We start from the raw sequence: 25,350 nt of genomic DNA on the forward strand, positions 1-25,350 counted from the left end.
GATTCCCAGGACTTGCTGGATAGCCAGTGTGGTGAAGGAGTGATGTACAGGTTCAGGGAGAGAACTAGTCTCAAACACTAAAGTGGAAAGTGACTGAGAAAGACACCCAAGTTCACCTCTAGCCACCACCTCTACACACACACACACAAACCCCTGCTTTAGTGTGGGTAAAATGTCATAGTAGCTTGTTATCCCAGTACTTGTAGATACTGAAGCAGGGAAATTTCTACAAATATGAGGCCAGCCTGAGCCGCAGTATAAGAACCTGTCTCAAATAAATCTATTGAGAGTTCAAAGTACAGTTAAATTGTTAGACTGTTTCCCTAGTATGCACAAAGCCTTGATTTTGATTTCGAGCCTTGCATAAACCAAAGAATGGTAATGCATGTCTGTGCCCTCCATACATGCTCACTAGAGGCAGAAAGATCAGAAATTCCAGATCATACTCAGCTGTGTAGAAAGTTAGCCTGAACTTTATGAGACCCTGTCACACATAGTCACTTTCAGATTTTTATTATGTATATCACCACCAACATCATCTTAGTTTCAACTTTCTAGAAAGAATCCAAAGATTTGTATCATATGATATTTTGAAATTCACCTAAATAGATTCAAGACTCGTGTTGAAAGTAATTTTCCTTGTTTTCTCTCACATGCACAGGCAATTTTTAAAATTACTTTTTCCATATTTGACATTATGATATAATTAACTTATTCCTAAACTTTTCATTTCCTAATTTAAAGGTTCACATATTAGTAAGCTTGCTCTCTTTAAAATTCATAGCATATTAGTCAGTAATTTTTATTATGTGTATGTGTGTATGTGTGTATACATATATGAAGATGGACCTTCTCACACTTTTTAAAATGTTCTTAGAGATATTTCTAGGCCTGTTGACGCAAGGACTCACCTTATATCCCAGGCAGGCTTCAAATTTCTGATATCCGTACCTGGGATTACAGGCTTGGGGCATGGTATATAGGCAAGTTCTGTTTTAGTAAGTCTCTCAGGTGATTCTTACATACTGTATATAGTATGAATTTTGACCCACACTCTATAATCTGTGATCTCTTCTATACTCTGTATGTTACCATATGGAATTGTGAGGACATTCCAGATTGGGTGGAAATGTTATTTTCTTAGCTGAGAAATAGTCTCACTACTCGCTCAGGCTGGCTTGGAACTCATGGCTCCTCCTTCAGACCTCCACTCTGGCTCTAGAGGACTTGTTTAAGGATGCATAAAACCAATGAATATGTTTTCACATGACAAAATTCAAACATTGATTATATCTCCTCCAAAGAAATAGTGAAACATGAAATTGCACAAAGATTTGAAAACTTTTTGTGAGCAAAAAAGGTGGCTTAGAAGTAACGTTTGGATCAGCACTGTTCTTGCCTATTCCCATACTTTGAGTCCCAGCACCACAGTCAGGTGGCACAAAACTTTCTGTAACCCCAGATTGGTAGGGGTTCCAGTCCTCTTCTGGACTGACAGACACTAGGCAAAACTTCATTCACACACATTCATAGAGGCCCAGATGTTTAAACTAAAAATTATAAATTAAACATAAGTAAAAGAAAGGATAAAGAGAATATTATTCAAGCCCAAATGGAAATGATCGCAATTTTCCTCATATATACTGGGGATAAAATTTAAGAAACTGATTAAAAAATTTTTGAGTTAGTATTAAACCTTGGATGGGTCCTAATACCAATATTTGTGATAACTGGCTAGGAATAGGGACACATGACTTTTATCCTAGCATTCCAGAGGCAGAGGCAGTCACATAACTGTGTTTGAGGCAAGCCTGTTATAATGGTGAGTTGCTGAAGAGCCAGTACTATGAGAGCTCTGTCTGGAAAAAAAATTCCTAGCTTTCCTGGAACTCGTTTTTGTAAACCAGGCTGAACTCGAACTCTCAGAGATGAGCCTGCCTCTGCCTCTCAAGTCCTGGGTTTAAAGTCCCGCGCCACTACTGCCTGGTTAAAAAAAAATTAGTATAATTAAAATAAAAAATAAAATTTGTGGCCCTGCTGCGGTGGCACATGCCTTTAATGCAGGCCTTCAGGAGGCAGAGAAAGGCAGACATCTGAGTTAAAGGCCAGTCTGCTGCGTTCTCAGACAGCCAGACTACTCAGAGAAACCCTGACTCGAAAATCCCCTCCCCTCACTCCTGATTGGAGGTCTGATGCTGACAGACACGCAGGAAACTCTGCCCATTGAGCCTTAGCAACAGTGCAGGCAAGGACAGTGATTGGCAGGCGTCACTAGCCAAGTGTTGAGAGCTGCAGGATAGTCCAGGAAGAGAGTCTGCATGGGGCGCCCTCCTCTTTGACATGGCTTGGAATCCAGCTCCTGGTGGCCATATGATGACAAACCGTGAGGGTAACAGTTCTTTGTAGTCATGTCTCTATGCATGTAGCAGTTGGGCCCCTCTCCGTCCTCAGGGTCCCCTCTACTCGGGAAGAATCTTGATGGAGAAGCCTCAGTATCACACAGGCTTCATAAAATGGCGCCTGGCGGTGTGGACCGTTGCAGAGAGGCTTTGAGCTCTGTTTCTCCTGTCTTCTTCCCCACTGAACATCCTTCCATCCTGTCTGTCCCTGGGCCCGTTGTGCGTCATCCACTCCTGTTTTCCAGAAGGGAAGCTTAAAAATGACGAGTGAATTAATGACTTTTGAATGGGGCAGGGACTGAATCGGACGGTATTTTTTTTCCTTTTTTTTTCTTTCGTTTTCCTTTTTGTTTTTTTCCAGACAGGGTTTCTCTGTGTAGTTTTGGTGCCTGTCCTGGAACTCACTCTGTAGACCAGAATGGCCTGGAACTCACAGAGATCCACCTGCCTCTGCCTCCCGAATGCTGGGATTAAAGGCATGCAGCACCACGGCCAGGCTCTTCAGTTATTTTCAAATAACATCCAGCCTCTTACTGAGTCTCGACCCACGTGATCTTTTGGTGAAAGTACAGAGATAGCTTTCTTTTCTCTTGGTTTTCGAGACAGGGTTTCTCTGTGTGTCTTTGCGCCTCTCCTGGAACTCGCTTTGGAGACCAGGCTGGCCTCGAACTCACGGTGACAATCCTGCCTTTGCCTCCTGAGTGCTGTGATTAAAGGCTTGAGCCACCACCGCGTTCTGGGGATCTGGGATGGAAAGATGGAAAATGGGCATTGGTTGGTGGATTTCTGTGGATGTTTGTCGTGATAATGACAAACTGCTGACTATGTCATTGCTTCACTTTGCCCCCTCGTCATGGCTCCCCGCGATTGCCCCCTCTAATCCCCTTGTCCACATCCCCCTTACCATCCAACATACTGTCCCTATTCTCTAAACCTAGAAACTGTAGGACTTGTTGTATGATGTCCAGAGACCCAATAAATCAGAGCGGGAGAGGGGGGAAAGGGAGAGGTTGGGTGTGGGGCAGAGATGAGAGTTCCAAAATAGCAAATAATAGGAGCAAGGAAGGCAGGCTCTACAAATGGGCAGAGCCACACAGGTGTGAAGGGAGGAGCAAAGTGAGTGTCCATAGCTGGAGTAGGGGCTGGACTTGGAGAGGAACCATAAAATGAACTGGGAGAGGAGGGGCCAGCTACTAGAGAGCAGGCCTGCCTAGGGATGGAAAAGGGAAGGGAATTTAGAAGGCACACAGTAGGCTCAGTAGCATTCTCAGATAGTGAGGTGCTGAGGCAGGAGCAGTCTTGACCCTGGGTGTTTTAAGGCAGCTTGGATGAGCAGGTGAGAGGAGAGCTTCAGAACAGGAAGAGAGGATCAACAGAAGCATCAGTGATTCAGGGGAACAGGGAGCAACCAGAACCTTATCCACAAGGAATGCCTCTACATAAAAGCATGGTGATCCAGATGAAACGGCCTCTGAGTAAATATGTGCATTTACATCCTTCTAAGGTTTCTGAAAATGTGTACAGTTGGAATTTCTCAGAAAGGGACATGAATATTGAAAGGAAATGGCATCGGCTCAGGACACCCCAAGACCAAGTTCTTAGCACAAAGGAGATCTATTTGCCCCAGAGTGACAGAGGTCAGGGCATAAGAGACAAATGTAGGAGTTTTCCTATCCCGGGGATGCTCTCAAATAACCACTCAGAGGTTATATTTATTACAAATGCTCAGCCAATGGCTAAGGCTTGTTATTAGCTAACTCTTACATTTAAATTAACCTATATTTCTAGTTATGCTCTGCTCCATGGCTCGTGGCTGGTTACCTCAATTTCTACATGTCCTGCTTGCTCCACAGCTGGTTGATGTCTCCAGACTCCACGCTTCTTCCTCCCAGTATTCTCAATTTGACTTTCCCACCTAACTTTATCCTGTTCAGCATTTGGCCAGTCAGCTTCTTTCTTAAACCAATCACAGTGACAGATCTTCGCAGTGTGCAAAAGGATTATTCTACATCAGATAAAGACAGATAGAGGACAGTTTAGAAGGGGAAGGGAACAAGGGAAAGGGACAGGAATGTTTGTCCTGGAGAGGGACAAAGGACTGCCTCTGGACAGAGAGGCGACAGATGTGGCCCAGCCAAAAATGGCAGTTTATGAAGGTAAAAGAAGAAACCCTGTGTTAGGATGAAGTGTTTCATTAGACTGGAGCATGTTAGTTAGGTGAGCCAGAGGGGGCTTTTGATGGCTGGACTTTAATGCTTGGATGGCTGGAAGTTGGTAGTCAGCCTCAGGAGGAAGAAGTGGTCATATAAGTGAATGGACCTTGATGGCTAGCTTTATGAATGCAATCTAGTGGATTTTTAGCAAGGCAGAGTCATTGGGGGAGAAGGGAAAGGATGGCCAGAGCCATGTTTGCCATGCTCAGGCTTTTAGAAACCCTTCAGTAGCCCTCCCCACATTAGTACAAATTAAGATCTTAGACTCTTGTGGTTTTAGTCAGGGTCTGGCTGTATAGCACAGGCTGACCTTCAGTGAGCCTCCAAACCTGGCAGGTTGTTTGCTTTCTTGGTGGTTTTTTTTTTTTTTTTGCCTTGAAATTTTTTTCTATGCTACTTCTGTACCCCAAATAGAATCCATTAAGTACTTTTTACAAAAGTACTCGAGAAAGCCTTTTGCTGTCACAATTTGTTACCTAGCAATCCAATTTTCAATTTAAGGAATTAAATACTGCATACTTTTTTTTTTTCATATCAAATATCTTTTTTTTTTTAATTTATTTTAATTTATTTTGCAATACAATTCAGTTCTACATATCAGTCACGGATTCCCTTGTTCTCCCCCCTCCCGTCCCCCTCACCTTCCCCCCAATGCCCCCCCCCCCATTCCCATCTCCTCCAGGGCAAAGCCTTCCCCACAGACTGAGGTCAACCTGGTAGACTCAGTCCAGGTAGGTCTAGTCCCCTCCTCCCAGGCCAAGCCAAACAATCCTGCATAGGCCCCAGGTTTCAAACAGCCAACTCATGCAATGAGCACAAGATCTGGTCCCACTGCCTGGATGCCTCCCAAACAGATCAAGCCAATCAACTGTCTCACCCATTCGGAGGGCCTGATCCAGTGTGGACCCCTCAGCCATTGGTTCATAGTTCATGTGTTTCCATTCATTTGGCTATTTGTCCCTGTGCTTTATCCAACCTTGGTCTCAACAATTCTCACTCATATAAACCCTCCTCATTCTCGTTGATTGGACTCCCAGAGATCCACCCAGGGCCTAGTCATGGATCTCTGCATCCAGATCCCTCAGTAGTTGGATGAGGTTTCTAGCACAACAATTAGGGTGTTTGGCCATCCCATCACCAGAGTAGGTCAGTTCGGGCTGTCTCTCGACCATTGCCGGCAGTCTGTTGTGTGGGTATCTTTGTGGATTTCTGTGGGCCTCTCTAGCACTTTGCTTCTTCCTGTTCTCATGTGGTCTTCATTTACCATGGTCTCCTATTCCTTGTTCTCCCTCTCTGTTGTTGATCCAGCTGGGATCTCCCGCTCCCCCAAGCTCTCTTTCCCTCGACCCTCGCCTTTCATTACCCCCACTCATGTCCAGGCTGTTCATGTAGATCTCATTCCATTTCTCTGTCATTGGGCGATCCCTGTGTCTTTCTTGGGGTCCTGTTTTCCGGGTAGCCTCCCTGGTGATGTGAGTAGCAGACAATTCATCCTTGTTTCATGTCTAGTATCCTGCTATGAGTGAGTACGCCTGTCAGAATGGCTAAGATCAAAAACACTGAAGACACCTTATGCTGGAGAGGATGTGGAGCTAGGGGAACTCTCCTCCACTGCTGGTGGGAATGCAAGCTTGTACAACCACTTTGGAAATCAATATGGCGCTTTCTTAGAAAATTGGGAATCAATCTCCCCCAAGATCCAGCTATACCACTCTTGGGCATATACCCAAGAAATGCTCAACCACACCATAAGAGCACTTGTTCAGCTATGTTCATATCAGCATTGTTTGTAATAGCCAGAACATGGAAACAACCCAGATGCCCTTCAACTGAAGAATGGATAAACAAAATGTGGTACATATACACAATGGAATACTACTCAGCAGAAAAAAACAATGGCATCATGAGGTTTGCAGACAAATGGATGGATCTAGAAAAAATCATCCTGAGTGAGGTAACCCAGACTCAGAAAGACAAACATGGTAAATACTGCATACTTAACAGAATTTCATTTCCTTTTCTGATAACACACACTCTTATTCTCTCTCTCTCTCTCTCTCTCTCTCTCTCTCTCTCTCTCTCTCTCTCTCTCTCTCTCCCACTCTCTCCCCCCCCCCCCTCTCTCTCCCTCTCTCTCCCCCCCCTCTCTGTGTGTGTGTGTGTGTGTGTGTATACACATGACAAGTTTGTTGAGCTGTGATTAAATGTGGATGTACTCACACAGGGAGACCAGAAGTCAACACTGAAGATGAACAATGAGAGACAAGTCTCTCATTTGTCCTGGATGACCGATTAGACTAGGTTGGATGGCCAGTGAGTGAGTTCCAGGAATTCTCTGTCATCTGCCTCCTCATCTCTGAGACTACAAATATATACCACTGTGCTCAACATTTTATTTACATTCACTGTTTATTTTTTCATTTCTGTGGATTTGTGCAGTATGTGACCTCCTACACTGCACAGAGTGGATTAGAGGACACGTCACAGGAGTTGGTTCTCTCCATTCAAACCGGGTATCCAAATATCCAACTAAAGTGTTCAGGTGTGGCAACAAGTGTATTTATCCACTGAGCCATATCACTGGCCGTCAAATGTGGGATTTTTAGAGGAAACTGGCTATTCAATTTGAGAACTAAAGGTTGCATTTCAAGCATTTACCAACTGAGGTATCTCATCTGCCCTTCTAACAATGTATATGAATCATAAACTTTCTCCAGTCTAACTAGGAAGATATGGGCATACAGCAATTTTGGAAATCACTTTTAGGAAGAACTAGAGAAATATCATAATATTATGTTCATAATTTCAGGTAATCCATTTGAAATCTTTTAGTCTAATGGCATGTTTATAATTAGTAAGCTTGGCTACCCTATCATTTTCATATAATTCAATTTAAAGATTGTTGCATTTATTTTTTTTCTGTTGTTTGAGACAAGGTCTCACTATGTATCTGAGGCTGTCTTAACACATTATGTGACCAGACTGTCCTGAAACTCGGTATGTAGCTAGCCTCCAAAGTCCCTCTTCTGTTTCGACCTAAAAACTGCTGAGGTTATAAGTGACATTCATCATGCCACACTCATCCATGCATTTTTTTCATTTGTTCCATTTGGTTTTAAAGAAATGGTTTCTTCATGTAGCATTAAATGGATGTGGGCTAATAATGAGCTCTGAACACAGTGCATGCTTCTCCAGCCTGAGGCAATGAGTTTAAACCACAGGATAACACATTTAAAACCATAATATACAGTTAGACATGGTGACACATGAATATAATGAGGCTGGTATAGGAAGATTAGGAGTAACAGGGCCTCCTCAGCTATACAGTGAGTTCAAGGAGAGCCTGGAATAATACAATAAAAAAACACTTCAGATATTAATTTTTCTCCCCCCTTGTGGTGATACACTGTCGCCCAATAAATTGTGCACCTTAATAAACTTATCTGTCGTCAAAGAACAGAACAGCCACTAGATAAACATACAGGACAGAAAATGGTGGCATATATACCATTAATCTTAGCATTTCTGAGGTAGAGATCTATCTGGATCTCTATGAGTTCAGAGCCACATTGGAAACAGCCAGGCATGGTGACACACGCCTTAACCCCAGGAAGTGATGGCTGGAAGCAGAAAGGTATATAACACATGAGGACCAGGAAATAGAGGCCTTTTTAAGTATATAGGCTTTGAGTAGCAGTTCAGCTGATATCCATTCCAATGAGGACTCAGAGGCTTCCAGTTTGAGGAAACAAGATCAGCTGAGGAATTGTCAAGGTGAGGACAGCTGTGGCTGGTTCTGTTTCTCTTATCATTCAGTGTTCACCCCAATACCTGGCTCTGGGTTTGTTTTAATTAATATTACCTTTTAAAGATTCATTTTACACCCCCTTCTCTTCCCTTCCCTTTTGAATCTGAAGTACATTTAAGATTAAAATTTCCTACTCACCTAATTTTCATTCATGTTTGCATTTTAAATTCTGAAATCTGGGCCCTTTGTTATTGAGAGAAGCACCAGGTCATATGAAGTTTTCTCGGGGTGATGCCATATCTGTGTCCCAAGTAGAAAGCAAAACAGAATAAGGGCCAGGTGAGATGACTCAGTGGTCAATGTACCTGGAGACAAGCCTGACAGTCTAGACCCCACATAGTAAAAAGAGAATGAGTGGGCACCACAACAATCTACACACACACAAACACACAACTAAAATAACTGTAAAATCAAAATGATATGTATTGGGTAATTAGCATCCCTAGAGGTATATTATACAAAGCTTGCCACGTAGCTGAAAACCACACAGAAGCAGACATGGAAAGTGGAGCCAGTATTTATTTGGACCACCAGCTCCCAAATAGTAACATAGAGACTTCTTGTTAATTATGAAACCTTGGCCTTAGCTTAGGCTTGTTCCCAACTGTCTCTTAAAATTGAAATTAACCTGTTTATATTAATCTTTGTTCTGCCATGTGGCTCCTTACCTCTCTTCAATATGGCACATCTGACTTTCTCGGCATGTGGCTAGTGAATCTCCCATGCCTCTGATTCTTTCCCAGAGCTTTTGTCTGTGCCAAGAATTCTGCCTTTCCTCTCCTGCCTAGCTATTGGACATTCAGCTCCGTATTAAACCAATCAGAAGGTGCCTTAAGCAGGTGAGGAAAGACAGAGATACATCTTTCCACAGTGTATAAATAGATTATCCCAACAGGAAAGTAACATGCTTGTGTTTGAAGATTGAGTGTGATTGAGTGTGGTATCACATTCCTGTAATCCTTGCTTCTCTGGAGGCTCTGGAAAGAACTATTTCAAGACCCCCTTAGGCTGCATAATAAGGTCTTTTTTCAAAATCAGGAAAAAGCAAAAGGGTGGGGCTGAGCTTATAGTTTTCCTCATGAAGTAGGTACCTAGCATTTATAAAACCCCCAAGTTCAATCCCCAGGGCAGCATTAACCAGACATGGTCTCATACATTTGTGATGACTCAGCAGACAGAGTCAAGTGGATCAGATCTACTAAGCTGTCTTCATCTGTAGAGCAAGGTGGAGGCAAGCTTGGGCTAAATAACACCCTGTGTCCGAAGAATTAAAATTTGCACAGGCCTAGGTATGTAGCTCAGTCTTAGACCTACATAACTTCATGAACATATTAAAAGCCCTGGATTTAGTCCCCAGCACTACAAAAAATAACCGCTGAATGTTATATTAAATTATCCACTATTCCTGTTTTATTTCACCTCTTTCAGTAGACAAGGGAGGGTTACTGCTTTCACCTAAACAAGTCGTCTTTCAAATATTGATCTAGACCTGAACACATCAGACGAATCAGGACTTCAATGTCAACCTCAACTGCTCAATGAGTTCAGGGACACACTAGACTACATGAAAAATGAAATAAAATAACTTAATGAACTAAGTTCATATTTTAACTAAGAGCCAAACAAAACTTGTTAGTAATGTGGCTGGGACAATTGCTCAGTTGCTAAAGAGCTTGTTGTATAAGCTTGAGGGTCTGAGTTTGATTCCCCAGGGTGCTGGCATGATAATAGCACTCTTGAGGTGGTGGAGACAGTAGGATTCCCAGGACTTGCTGGATAGCCAGTGTGGTGAAGGAGTGATGTACAGGTTCAGGGAGAGAACTAGTCTCAAACACTAAAGTGGAAAGTGACTGAGAAAGACACCCAAGTTCACCTCTAGCCACCACCTCTACACACACACACACACACACAGAGAGAGGCACACACGCACTCATGAATGCACGCACACACATGCACACACACAGGCACGCACTCACACACACTTTAGTATGGGTAGAATGTCATAGTAGCTTGTTATCCCAGGACTTGGAGATACTGAATCAGGGAAATTTCTACAAATATGAGGCCAGCCTGTGCTACAGTATAAGAAGTGGTCTTAAATAAATCTTTTGAGAGTTGAAAGTACAGTTAAATTGTTAGACTGCTTCCCTAGTATGCACAAAGCCTTGACTTTGATTGCCAGCCTTGCATAAACCAAAGAATGGTAATGCATGTTTTTTTCCACCACACGTGCTCACAAGAGGCAGAGAAATCACAGATTCTAGATCATATTCAGCTGTGTAGAAAGTTAGCCTGCTTTATGAGACCCTGTCACAAAAAAGTCACTCTCAAATTTTTATTTATGTACATCACCACCAACATCACCTTAGTTTCAACTTTTTAGAAACATACCAAATATTTGTGTCATATGATATTTTGAAATTCACCTAAAGAGATGCAAGACTTATGTTGAAAGTAGTTATTTTCCTTGTTTTCTCTTACATGCACAGGCAATTTTTAAAACTACTTCTTCCATATTTGACATTATGATATAATTAACTTATTCCTAAACTTTTCATTTCCTAATATAAAGGCTCACATATGACTAGGCTTGCTCTCTTTAAAATTCATAGCATATTAGTAATTTTTATTACGTGTATATGTGTATGTGTGTATACATATATGAAGATGGACCTTCTCACACTTTTTAAAATGTTCTTAGAGATATTTCTTGGCCTGTTGATGCAAGGACTCACCTTATATCCCAGGCAGGCTTCAAATTTCTGATATCCGTACCTGGGATTACAGGCTTGGGGCATGGTATATAGGCAAGTTCTGTTTTAGTAAGTCTCTCAGGTGATTCTTACATACTGTATATAGTATGAATTTTGACCCACACTCTATAATCTGTGATCTCTTCTATACTCTGTATGTTACCATATGGAATTGTGAGGACATTCCAGAATGGGTGGAAATGTTATTTTCTTAGCTGAGAAGTAGTCTCACTAGTCACTCAGGCTGGCTTGGAACTCATGGCCCCTCCTTCAGACCTCCACTCTGGCTCTCAGGATTTGTGTAAGGATATATTTAAAGCCAGTGAATATACTTTCATATAACAAAATTCAAACATCGATTACTATCTCCTACAAAAAAATAGTGAAACATAAATTTGCACAGATTTGAAAACAAAAATTCTTGTGGGCAAAAAGGTGGCTCAGAAGTAACGTTTGGATCAGCACTGTTCTTGCATATACCCAGATTTTTGTCCCAGGACCACAGTCAGGTGGCACAAAATTTTCTGAAACCCCAGATTGGTAGGGGTTCCTGTCATCTTCTGAACTGACAGGCACTAGGCAAAAACTTCATTCACACACATTCATACAGGCCCAGATGTTTAAACTAAAAATTATAAATTAACCATAAGTAAAAGAAAGGATAAAGAGAATATTATTTAAGACCAAATGGAAATGATCGCAATTTTCCTCATATATACTGGGGATAAAATTTAAGAAACTGATTAAAAAAATTTTGAGTTAGTATTAAACCTTGGATGGGTCCTAATACCAATATTTGTGATAACTGGCTAGGAATAGGGACACATGACTTTTATCCTAGCATTCCAGAGGCAGAGGCAGTCACATAACTGTGTTTGAGGCAAGCCTGTTATAATGGTGAGTTGCTGAAGAGCCAGTAATATGAGAGCTCTGCCTGGAAAAAAAATTCCTAGCTTTCCTGGAACTCGTTTTTGTAAACCAGGCTGAACTCGAACTCTCAGAGATCAGCCTGCCTCTGCCTCTCAAGTCCTGGGTTTAAAGTCCCGCACCACTACTGCCTGGTTAAAAAAAAATTAGTATAATTAAAATAAAAAATAAAATTTGTGGCCCTGCTGCGGTGGCACATGCCTTTAATGCAGGCACTCAGGAGGCAGAGAAAGGCAGACATCTGAGTTCAAGGCCAGCCTGCTGTGTTCCCAGACAGCCAGACTACTCAGAGAAACCCTGTCTCGAAAATCCCCTCCCCTCACTCCTGATTGGAGGCCTGGTGCTGACTGGCACACACTAAACTCTGCCCTTTGAGCCTTAGCAACAGTGCAGGCAAGGGCAGTGATTGCCAGGTGTCACTAGCCAAGTGTTGAGAGCAGCAGGATAGTCCAGGAAGAGAGTCTGCATGGGGCGCCCTCCTCTTTGACATGGCTTGGAATCCAGCTCCTGGTGGCCATAGGATGACAAACCATGAGGGTAACAGTTCTTTGTAGTCATGTCTCTATGCATGTAGCAGCTGGGTCCCTCTCCGTCCTCAGGGTCCCCTCTACTCGGGAAGGATCTTGATGGAGAAATCTTAGCATCACACAGGCTTAGTAAAATGGTGCCTGGTGGTGTGGACCGTTGCGGAGAGGCTTGATGGAGAAGCCTCAGTATCACACAGGCTTCATAAAGTGGCGCCTGGCGGTGTGGACCGTTGCGGAAAGGCTTGATGGAGAAGCCTCAGTATCACACAGGCTTCATAAAATGGTGCCTGGCTGTGTGGACCATTGCAGAGAGGCTTTGAGCTCTGTTTCTCCTATCTTCTTCCCCACTGAACATCCTTCCATCCTGTCTGTCCCTGGGCCCGTTGTGCGTCATCCACTCCTGTTTTCCAGAAGGGAAGCTTAAAAATGACGAGTGAATTAATGACTTTTGAATGGGGCAGGGACTAAATCGGAGTTTGTTTTTTCTTTTTTTTTTTAATTTTTTTTTGTTTTGTTTTACTTTTTTGTGTTTTTGAGACAGAGTTTCTCTGTGAAACTGTCCTAGCTGTCCTGGAACTCACTCTGTAAGCTGGACTGACCTAGAACTCGGAGATCCTCCTGGCTCTGCCTCCTGAATGATTGGCTTAAAGGCGTGTGCCACCACCTCCTGATTCTGTTGTTATTTTAAAATTATACCCAGCGTCTTGCTGAGTTCGACCCAAGTGACCTTTCAGATATCTGTCCAAAGAAAGCTTTCTGGGGATCTGGGAATTGAAAGCTGGAAAATGGGCATATGTTTGGTGGATTTCTGTGGATTTTTGTAGTGATAGTGACAAACTGCTGACGATGTCATTGCTTCATCTTGCTCCCTCGTCATGGCTCCCCACCATTGCCCCCTCTTATCCTTTTGTCCACATCCCCCTTAGAATTCAACATACCATCCTCGTTCTTTGAACCTTGAATCTTAAAAATGAAGTGGAGATTAAGGATTGTTGAAAGGGGCAGGCGACAAAACTGGTTATTTTCAAAACGTAAAGCCCTTTGCTGAATTCTCACCCACGTGGCTGCATAGCTGGAGCCCAGGGCTAACTTTCTAAGCATATATTTAAGGATGTGCCAGAAAGACACAGATAAAGAAAATTTGATAGGTGGGTGTGTTTGGTTGGTTGTGGTAATTATGAGAAGCTCCTGAACCTGACATTTCTTTTTCTACCACTCCCCACCCCCACCATGGCAACCACAGTTTCATGCTACCTGGCCATTTTCCAAGCCCCCCTTCCTTGCCCTAACCCAGCCAGCCTTTGCCCTGCCACCGGTCATTTCTGATCCTCTAACCCTATCCTGCAGGACTTTCTGTATGTTAGCCAGGGCTATTATAAGAGACAGGAAAGGGACAGAGGTATGAGTACCAAATTATGATAAGACACAGGAGCAAGAAGGGCAGGGTATAAGATGGGAGGATCCACATGGAGGTATGAATGGGGTGGCCAGCCAAGCAGGAGCACAGGACTAGAAACGGGGTTGTACTTAGGAGACTGACCAATAAAAAAGAGAAGAAGGATAGAGGGGACAAATCATAGAGAGGTGAGCTGAGAAAGGGAGGTAAATTTAGCAGGGATACAGAAGGTGCAGGGGAAGTAGTGTCAGCTACTCAAACGCTGAGGCAGGGCAGTGCTTCATGCTGGAAGTGTGAAGGAAGCTTGGGCAAGACAGCAAGGCCCTGACATAAGAATAAGGGTGGATGAGCATGGAGGCAGAGGGTGATCAATGTGGAGGAGTCATTTATAGCAGGGTGGGAGAGTAAGAGAAACCATCAGTGATGCAATGGACGAAAGAGCACCCATAACCCGAAAAGGGGAAGTAGAGCAGGGATAGAAGACTATAGAAATTCGGGAGGAAGTCATGTTGTGTGGCTCATTAGTAAAAGTGGATGCCTCTTTTGAATATGAAGATGAAAAGCACTGCAAAAAAGACAAAAAGAAAATGTGTCTTTATATTATGGGGAGAAGAAGGAGCAAGAAAAGTGTACTTTGTAAATGACAGCAAGTTAACAGGGAGAGAAATTCTGGAAATAGAATGTGTGGATTAAAGAGAACCATATAAAAAAATGAAAGCAAGACAAGTGGAACCTTCAGTGAGTGTGGGAATGCAGCAGACAGAAATGTCACATGTTAAATGATAAATATACTCTTTTTACCATTGAATTCTGTGAGATAATTGTATATTGTGGGTCTAGAGCTTTATGTTGAATTTATCAGCATTTTCTCCTGAGGGTTAGCTTTTTTTTTTTTTTTTTTTGAGGGTTAGCTTTTTTGTTTTTACTTTGTACATAGTATCCTTCCAGCATAAAATTGTTTAATGATAATAGATCAATTCACTTACTATTCTCTTTTGTGTTTGATGCTTTGCTTTCATATCTAAGAGATCCAAAATACTGCTTTAAAGAATGTTTTGTCATTTTCATATTTACCCTTTTGAATGTAAGTGGTGAACCACCCTGGAGCTCAGCTAGCCTCCAATGGAAGTCCATCTAAGTCCCCCTTCTTCTACATGCTGAGATTGTACATATAAGCCATCTTTCTCTTTCCTCGCTCCAGACTCCCCATATACCTCTGTTGTTGAATTTTATTTTACTGTAGCCCCACATAGGGTGCCAAAATGTTGTTATTTGCTTTTTTCTCTTTCTCTTTCTCTTTTGGGGGACCTGCCACCCAGGTCCCAAATAACTCACACACAGAGGCTTTTTCTTAACTATAAATGCCTGGCCTTGATTTGGCTTGTTTCCTAACAGCTTTTCTTAAGTTTAAATTACCCTACCTACCTTGTGCCTCTAGGCTTTTAGCTTTCTCTATTTCTGTGTTTTTCTTTCCTTCTTATTAAATGTCTTTCTGTGTTGCTGAGTGACTGGCCCCTAGCATCCTCCTCTCCTTTTTCTCTTGTTCTTTCTTCTTTTCCTCGCAGAGTTCTCCTTCTGTTTATTCTCTCTGCCTGCCAGCCCTGTCTATCCTTTCTCCTGCCTTGGTATTGGCGATTCAGCTCTTTATTAGATGATCAGGTGTTTTAGACAGGCACAGTAACACAGCTTCAAAGAGTTAAATAAATGCAACATAAAAGAGTGCAATACAGCTTTGTATTATTAAACAAATGTTTCACAGCTTAAACAAATGTAACACATCTTAAAATAATATTCCGTACCTCTGCTTGCTCTTTTCAAAGACATTGTTCTCTTCTTTCATGAATAATTATTACATACATCTCTTTATCTATCTATCTTTAGTGTGTCTGAATATAGAGAAGGAAAGAAAGTTTTCATGAGTACTCATAAATATAAATACAAACTGATCATTCTGATTAATATTACTTCCTGGTATTGGTTTTCAGGGCTATTTGTTTTGTTATAAACAATTGGTGTGTTCTTCCCTGGGGAAGACAATTTCTCCCCCTCAGCATTCTTCAGTTGCCTTCAGCTTTTGGGTTGGATTGAGCCCTCTTGGTGTTCACTGTGCACATTAGCCTGTATATTGGTGAATTCCTTGTTCAGACCTCATTTAGGCAGTCAGATTGATGAGACTTTGTGGATTTAGCTTCTGATTTTACAAAGAGATACAATGACAGCAATCTACCTGTTCCTCTGACCCTTAAAATCTTTCATCCCCCTCTTTCCCAATGTTCCTTGATATTTAGGTAAGGGGTTTGTTTGTTTTGTTGATGTATCCCTTAGATTGGGACCCACAAATACACATTTTGATCAGTTGTAGCTTCCTGTAATGGTCTCAGTGTGTAGCAAATGGAAGTTTTCTCAATGAGGACTTTGTTTGTCTTGAGTTTCTTGTAGAATATTATATTAAGTTTTTTCTTTTAGTTTCATAGTACATTTCCAATTTGTGAACAAAGATGCCATATCCTAATATATTTTTTCTTATATTTCAATTTAAACATAGCTGTATTTACTTATTTTTCTTTTATTTTTTGAAGCAAGGTCTCACTATGTAGCTCAGACTGTCCTGAATTGTACTGTGTGATTCAAACTGTCCTGAAAATCACTATGAATCCCAGACTGGCATCAAATTCAAGCTTCCTGTGTCAAGCCTTTTTTTCTATTTTTAAATTATTTTATTTTTATGTATATTTTGTTTGAATGCTCTGTCTGCATGTATGCCTGCATGCCAGAAGAGGGCATCAGATCCCATTATAAATGGATGTGAGTCACCCTGTGGTTGCTGGGAGTTGAATTCAGGACATCTGGATGAACCATCAGGACTCTTAACCACCCTGCCATCTCTCCAGTCCCTGCCTAAGCCTTCTAAGTGTTGAGAGTATAAATATGAGCCTTCATGCCAGGTTCATTTCATGGAGTAATTGTTTTCATTCATTAGGCGTGGTTTCTAAGAAAAGGTCTCATTTAGTCCACACTGGCCTCAGAGTCCCAGTATAGCTAGGATGAGTCTGAGTTCCAGATCCTTCTGCCTCGATCAAGTGCTGAGATTCCAGCTGTGTACCACCATACAGTGATCATCTGTTAATATGATTGGAAATATTTATGAAATCTCAAGTACTTAGCTTATATAATGTAAACTAATGTAGCATTAATGCACGTAGGCTAGGCAGAACTTTGGGACACAGTGAATTTTTATTTAGCATGAGACTCTCAGGTAAATCCCAAGATAACACAATTAAAAAGATAATATAAAGCCAAACACGGTGACACCTGAATGTTAGGAGCCTGGGACAGGAAAATTAGGAATTACCAGGCAATCCTAAGATACAGTGTCACTGATTGTGGTGTCGTATTCCTGTCATCCCTGCTTCTCTGGAGACTGTGGCAAGAGAATTGTGAGGTCACGTCTTCCCTGGACTACATAATAGGGTACTTTCTCACAGTTGAGAAGAGAAAAATCCCTGGCTGAGCTTATAGCTTTGCTCATAGAATACATGCCTAGCACTTTTAAATCCCTAGGTTCCATCCCCAGAACAGCATAAATCAGGTATGGTGGCATACACTTGTGTTCCTAGCATTTAGAAGGTAATGTTCAGAGTAATCAGGAGGACCATAACATCAACCTCTGACTCCAAAATACACATGTACACCAAATACACACATGCATGCACACACCATGCACACATACACCAAAAAAAAATAGCAGAAAGAATGGTGGGTTCCTTTCAAATAACTGAAGTGGTTATCTAAATTATTGTATAATTATTGTGGAGTATTCATCAGTTTCCACACATACTATCAGACTCAATACTTTCAGTAAGTGCTGTTTATTTGGTCCATTAATATGATCCTGTGATATGCATTATATGAGATGTTCCTTCCTGCAAACACATTCCTGTTCATAATACTGTTTGAGCCATGGTTTCTAGTCCTTCACTGACCCTCGGGGATTTGGGGGGATTTTATGTCTTCTTTACTTTTATAATGCCCTATCTACCTCTACTCTATTTTAACCAGGCTGATCTTCCTCCTGAAAACTCTGGAGTTGTTTGTCTTTCCTGGAGTGTCAGGATCTTTCCCCCTCATTGAAATTCTGTGCCTCCCACATGCCTCGGCCACAAAGCTTTTGCAACTGTTGCAGTGCAGAGCAGTCTGTCTTTTCTCCGCTGCTCTCCTCGAGCATTTATTTTCTATGTTACTCAGTGGGTGCTTAATCACATGCAGGCAATTTACAGCCGGGAAATGGGGTGTTATGTTCTAGTAGCTCATTTGTGTGCCAGCTGTTAGATACACAAAGCATCTCTTCCGTAGAAATAATTTTATAAAGGATGAATTACATTTCTAGGGTGATACTCAGAGGTCTGTTTGATGCACATAATAGCAAAGATGTAATGCTGCCATGCAGATCACAGGGTGTTAGGATGAAAAGCTGGAAGTTGAGGATGGCTCCGTCAGTAAACTCTTTGCCATGCAAGTGTGAAGGCCCGAGTTCAGATCCCTAGCAATTACATATGTGCCAGTGTACAGAGTCCAGACACTGATGCATGAACAGTTCCAGAAAAGTCCTCACAGCCACCAGTTTCCAGGTCCCTGTGCAGAATCAAGTTGGCTAGAGAGATTTTTCTTGGCCTGTCAGAAATGAGAACCCCCTTGGGCTGGAGAGTTCTTACAATAGAAATATCTCTCAACCTCCTATAAGTAATTTTCCCTAGGGAACAGGCATCCTGACAGTCACCTCTTTCCAGGCAAGTGTCTCTGCCTTATATTGTAAATCAGAAACCAAAAAAAATCTACTCCTTGATACATTTTTATTATCTACCTTCTCTACTAGTTACTAGAAACAAGATTTTCCTGTTAGAATAAAAAGAATCCAAAATCATTAAAGAACCCTCCAAATGACAGGAATACAAATCTTCCTGTCTACAGTGGCTTCCAAAGAACCACCTAATGATAAGAAAGCAAAATATACCAGGTTTCTCTCAGACATCTTTACAAGTAGATGCCAAAAACACAAAAGGCAACCACCTCTTCTAACAAATAGTTTCAAGAAACCTTGTAACTCTCACTAACTGGAAGAGCCAAATGACAAATGGAAATTAGGCAGGATCTTCAAGAAGAATTTTTTTTAATGAAAGTATGCAAACCTTATACTCTGCAGACATAAGCAGATGACTCCCACAAGCCAAAATCTTTTTCCTTTTACCACTGAGCCATGGTAACAGCCAACACCAGGAGTTGGGAGATACCCAGGACCTCAGATATGACCCTGCAGCCGCTGAAATGTGCCCAGCTTCTAACCGTGGGGCAGACTTGCCAAGAGAAGTCTCAAGATCTGGGCTCTTTGTCCTGGCTGAGGCTCTTCAATACTTTATCAGTCACATCAAATCCACTACTTGCCCCTGTATTTAAGAAACAAACAAACACGGTGCTAGGAGTTTGTAATAGTAAATGGTTTTATTTATCGTTTGAGCCAGAACTGGGTGGGCTCTCTTTTCTTTTATGTAATGTACATTTTCTCTAAATTGTAAACCAAACACAAGTACATATGCATATATAGATTTAACTGTGAGACACAATATCAGAATCTTTCCCTGGAAGAAAATTCCTTCCCCTGGAAGTTACATCTTCAGACATTTCCGAACACTAGCCAGGGATTACCTGAAGAAGTTGCAATCCTTTACCAGCCCTGCTACAGTGGTACATTAGCATGACTTTTGAATGTTCAAGGGATTTATGTTCTAATTTTAATTCTATCATTAGCCACCTTTGACATACCACTTCCCCTCTTGGATTTGGTTAGGTTTGGCTATTTCTTTGATTTTTGTTTGTTTGTTTTGTTTTCTTGAGACATGAGTTTTATGTAGTCCAGGGTAGTCTCAAACCCCCTATTTACCCAAGGTTGTCTCCTAATACCTGATTCTCCTTTCTCGGCTTCCCAAGTGCTGGTGTTGCACGCATGTGCTGATAAACCTGGTGGTGTGCACTCTCTGGAGTTTCTGATTTTTCATCTGCAAAATGGAAGATTTAGTTTTTCCCAACTGGTGTCTCTGTTGCAAATTCAGAGTGATTCTGACTACATTTTGGCTAACTGAATTTTAGTCTGATTTCAGGAAAGGTGACTTAGGAGATGGTGGAAATGAAACAAAATTTGGGAGTGATTATTTTCAAGCCTAAAATTCTCATGTCCTTTCTAGCTTTTCACCATTTTCATTTCCTTGTGTGATAGACTGTCCAGACATACTGCTGTTGTCTACTGTGGTGCTTGTCTTTCTATCCTCTATGGAGATGTTCCCTTCTGCACTGTATGTATGTCTTCCCTGGCACAAGTGACTTCTTTACCTGAAATTAAATAGTGAAATAAATATACCAAAATGGAAAAATACCAGAGGAAATTGAATTTCCTTTTAACATGTGATGTGCCATTAAAATGGAGCCCAGCAATTTGGGAGAAGGGTCGGTTAGTAAAGTGCTTACCACACACACATGAGGACCTGATTTTGGATCCTTGACACACATAAAAACCTGGATATGATGGTGTACTTGTAATCCTAGCACTGGTGAAGGGGAGGGCACAGACAGGAAGATCTTGGGCTTTCTGTATAATCAGGGAAGCCAAGTCAGTGAGTTCCAGTTTGAATGAGAGATGCTGTCTCAAAAACCAAGGTGGAAAATGATTGAAGATGACACCAGACATGGACCTCTGTTCCTTGACAAGCATACACACACACACACACACACACACACACACACACACACACACACACACACACACACACCATAGAGAGAGAAAAAAATAATTTTTAAAAAGCTGATCCCATATTACATGATGATGGTACTTTATAGAAAAGCCAGTACTGTTGCTTATAGATCTAAATTAAGTGAAAACAGTAACCATTTTGAAGAAAACCTAAATACCATCACCTTTTATTTTTCCAGGTGGTATACAGCCTTAGATTAAGGATAAATAAGTAACAATATAAGGTGTTATCAAATCAAGAGGTTCTGTCTTTTATATATTTGGGTGGATTTCAGAGTATGTATCTGCCTTCTCTCTTCTAGACCAATTAGTATGAGTCCAAACATCTTGATGCTTTTAACCAGGTAGTGGATGTGAACCATCTAACCATTTGTTGAATACAGACTACAGCAGTCATCAGACTGCAGCAGTCATCCTGTTAGAAATGAATCTCCTAGATGCTCGTATTAAAAGCTCATACCAGTGGCAACACGGACCACTGTCATTGACCTGGCCACAATCAGTAGCACAGACCACAAACAGCAACGTGGCCTCAGGCAGCAGCACAGAGCATGAACATCAACATGACCTCCGGTGGCTGCACAGAGCACAGATTCCAACATGGCCTCTGGTGGTAACACAGACCACAGATATTAACATGGCCTCAGCAATGCTGGGCTGCTGCCTAAGACCGTGTTGATGTTCATGGTCCATGTTACCACAGAGGACATGTGGATGTCCATTGTCTGTGCTGCCATCGAGTGCCATGTTGGTGTCTGTGATCTGTGCTATCACCAGAAACCATGTGGAAGTCCATGATCCCTGCTGCCTTTGGCTGTTATGGGCAAGAAAGCTTCTTTTGCAGTGGTACCGATGACTGCAGACTCATAATTGAGAATGAGAGACATTGAAGGCTTTGGTGACAAACACTCCCCCCCCCCCAAAAAAAAATAGAAACAGTCTATACAGGAATACATTGAAAAGAGTCCTTTAAAAGTGTGGCAGAGCTGCTGAAGTGAAGATCTTTGCAGTTGATGGCTTCTATAGGGGTGGGGTGGGGAAGGACTCAGTTATCTTTAAGGGGCTGGCCACTGGGAGCTTGACCATACTCCAGTGAGTATATGGGCAACACAAATTGATCTTGGTGTATGTTTTTTCTTTTTGGGAGGAGGGCACAAGGGTGGGAGAATGGATCTTGGGAGAATGGGAATCAAGTGTGATCAGGGTGCATTGTATGAAATTCCCAAACAAATAATAAAAATATTCTGTTGGGGAAAATGATGCTCATCCCATCTGAAGTGTGGACGTTTTCCTTTCCATAGCACCACTATCGTTCTGTACTCTTGTTTTAATGTTTGTTCATTCATACTATTAGGGATTCATGTCTTACTTGAAATTAGGCCAAACTGATGGGAAAATAAAACCATATATTCTATTCAAAAAAAAGGATTTTTAAAGTTATAGGGCTACTTTGGTACTGACTGGGTGTCACGAAGACTGAACTTGTTTTTTTATGAAGTTATGGATGAGCTGAAAAGTAAACATTCAGTTACATGGTATTTGGGTAGCAATTTTATATATTTTACTTCTGATATAAAGGGAGTGATATGTGTTGGAGTGTGTTTCGATTGAAACGTCAGGTGTCTTAAGTTGTCTGGGGCAAGTGACACCATGGAGAGCCTTTAACTATGTAAGTGTTCTCTCCCTGAGTGCATAAGGGAGACTACTGATTACAAAGTATTATCTCCTGTCCAACTTGTGTTCAAGAAAATATATGTAATTAATTGTCTTACATTGGCATTTATTTACTCAGGAATGATGCTATTTCTCTGAAACTAAAATAACACTAGGTAAAAGCATTATTTAAATGGTCTCTATTGAGCTACTATGACCTGAAAGCCTTTTGTTTGTTTGTTTGTTTGTTTGTGTGCTTGTAAATGAAGTTATCATGAATCCGTTTGATGGAGAAGCTTCATGTTATTTATGGAAACTTACTAAGTATGTTGGCACATGCCTATAACCCCAGCACTAAAGAATCATGGATAAGTTAAGTGCTCCTTGAGACCAGCTTGGTCTACATAACAAAATCTTTTCTCAAACAAACAAGCTGGAAAAAAAAAAAAAAGGAAAACATTTGGGAAGATGTCTCCATGGATAAAACACTTGCCTGGCAAGCATCAGAACCTAGGTTTAAATATCCATAATCTGCATAAATCTCTGTATAATAGCACAAATCTATAATCACAGCAACATGAGAGGCAGAGATAGAGAAATCCCAAGAAGCTCGAAGGGCCAGCTAGGCTGACATGCACAACAAATAACAGACCCTGTCTCAAGGTGAAAGGTGGGGGCAGACACAATGACGTTGTACTCTGACTTCCACACATGTGCACCTACACACACACACACACACACACACACACACACACACACACACACACACACACTGCTTTGTGACTTAAATCCTAGGGAATCATGAACAAAACATAGTCACCACATACAGGGAACCAACAACAGGCTAAAATAAAGATAGCACTGAAGTTCAGTGCGATGAACCAATAAGTTCATTGGAGTTACTAATTAAAGTACTAATGAGAGATTACTCACAGCAGAAGGGATGGCTCAAAAGCAGCTGCATCACAGAAATTCCACCCTAACATCGATGACAGTTTAGGAATGCTGGAACCCTGAAAATTACTGCAAACTTGCAGTCAGCTCAACAACTCCACAGTAGCTTGGCTAACCCAGTCCAGGTCTCCTCAGCAGTCCCTACTGTTTATATAACACTGGGTGAGAGGGCCTTGTACATCTATCTGGTCAATTTCAAGGGTTTTCTGAGTGATTTACCGCCTGAGTCTCAATGAGCCTCCTTTTAGAACTTGCTAAGTCTCGTGGAGTTGGAGAAATGATTGTGACAGCATGCACAGTACCTCAGGCCAGACGAATTCCCAGCATGGTGGGGAGAGATGGGCAATTTCTATTGGCAGTTGATAGCTGCCTGGAGGGAGAGAGTCAGTTTTCTTTAAGGGTATGGCCCTAGCATGTCACTCACACTCAAGTGGATGGCTACATCCCCAAGAGTGTATGGGCAGCTCAGATTGGAGTTGAGGAAATTTGAAAATAGGAGGGCTCAAAGGTGAGTGGGTAAGAAATAGGAGATGGATCTGAGAGGAGTTGGGGGAGGAAGGTGAATATGGTCAAAATCGATTGTATGAAATTCTTAAAGACTTAATTTTTGAAAAAAGTTTAACTTTTTTTAAGAGTGCTTGCTCTTTCAAAGGACCAGAGGTTCATTTACCACATGGAAGCTGGATGCTTCACCACTGCCTATAATTCTGTTTGCTATTGCTGTGGTTTTCCAAATTTACTACTATTCTAGTGTTAGGAGTTTTTTTAAGGGGTAATGGTTGTTCTATATGTTCTGAAGTATGATGTAGATTTGTGGCTAAGAACAGATAAATTGTCATTTGACTTTTTCCATTTTCTTCATTTTTCCTGTAATTTCTGGTGCAGATGAAATTGGACTCCATAGACATCTAGAATCCTCTGACACTGAAGAAGAATACCATGAGGAGAATGACATACAGAGACCAAGCTCCAGAGAGCGAACCATTACCCCTATGCATCATTGGGGGAGAGGTAAAGTATATTTTTTAAAAAAAGCACACATGGTAAAAACTAACATGCAGCTTCTAGAACTTCCAGTGTTCTAATGTTGTGTTGTGTTACATGCTTCATTTCTCTCGGACATGGGCTTGTACAGGGTTGGGAAGAATTTATTCTGGGTCAAATGAGAGAAATGATTAATTGGTGAGTTACTTTTCTAATGGAGAGCAGGGTGAGAAAATAAGCGGATCAATAACCTAACCACTCTAACAACCACATGTTGTTATAAAGGAATGTCACTTGGTAAAGAGAATGAAGTAGAATGTGAAGAATGTCTCCTCTAGCCATAACATCATTGTTTAGAGTAGTGACCATATTTTAATATGAACACACTATACAGATTGTCATTGTAAAGAAGTATTTCCAACAATTAAGGGTCTCTGATCTACTCAACAGTTTAGCATCATCTTAACATGGTGCATATTACAAGCCTCTGCAAGCTTACCCAAATTTATTGCAGCCTTCATATGAATCTTTCAGTGGTTCAGCCTCTAATGAGAAACAGAGAGAGCAGTTATTGTAGGGGCTATACAGCTAAGACAGGTAAGAAAGTCTATTCTCGTGTATTTCCCAGTAAAACACAAAACTGATCTTTAAAGCTTTTCAGAGATTTTTATTTTTTTAATTAATTTATTTTTCTGAGATAGAGTCTTATGTACTACAGGCTAGTTTCTCATTCACTGTGAAACCAAGGATAACCTTAAACTTCTGATTTTTCTGCCTCTACCTGTCAAGTGCCAGGACTACAGATACGTGTCGGCACACTGAGTTTTATGTTGTATTGGAGATCAAACTCAGGGATTTTGTGTGTGCTAAGATGGCAATGTGCCCACTGAGCTACATTCCCAGATCATATTTTATAAGTATTTCCTAAGCTATCTCT

General features: G+C 41.4%; 1 protein-coding gene across 1 annotated transcript in view; it reads left to right on the forward strand.

Annotated features, from left to right (window-relative positions):
- Positions 1 to 4,470: 4,470 nt before the first annotated feature.
- Positions 4,471 to 25,350, forward strand: part of Luzp4 (leucine zipper protein 4) — a 40,369-nt gene continuing 19,489 nt past the window's right edge. The window contains exons 1-2 of the mRNA XM_052749333.1: positions 4,471 to 4,555; positions 24,315 to 24,440. Of these exons, the coding sequence (XP_052605293.1) occupies positions 4,471 to 4,555; positions 24,315 to 24,440 (211 nt within the window). The remainder of the gene's footprint in view (positions 4,556 to 24,314; positions 24,441 to 25,350) is intronic.

This window comes from Peromyscus californicus, unplaced genomic scaffold (assembly GCF_007827085.1).
Source record: "Peromyscus californicus insignis strain IS unplaced genomic scaffold, ASM782708v3 Scaffold_10__1_contigs__length_136768540, whole genome shotgun sequence".
Classification (NCBI taxonomy): Eukaryota; Metazoa; Chordata; class Mammalia; order Rodentia; family Cricetidae; genus Peromyscus; species Peromyscus californicus.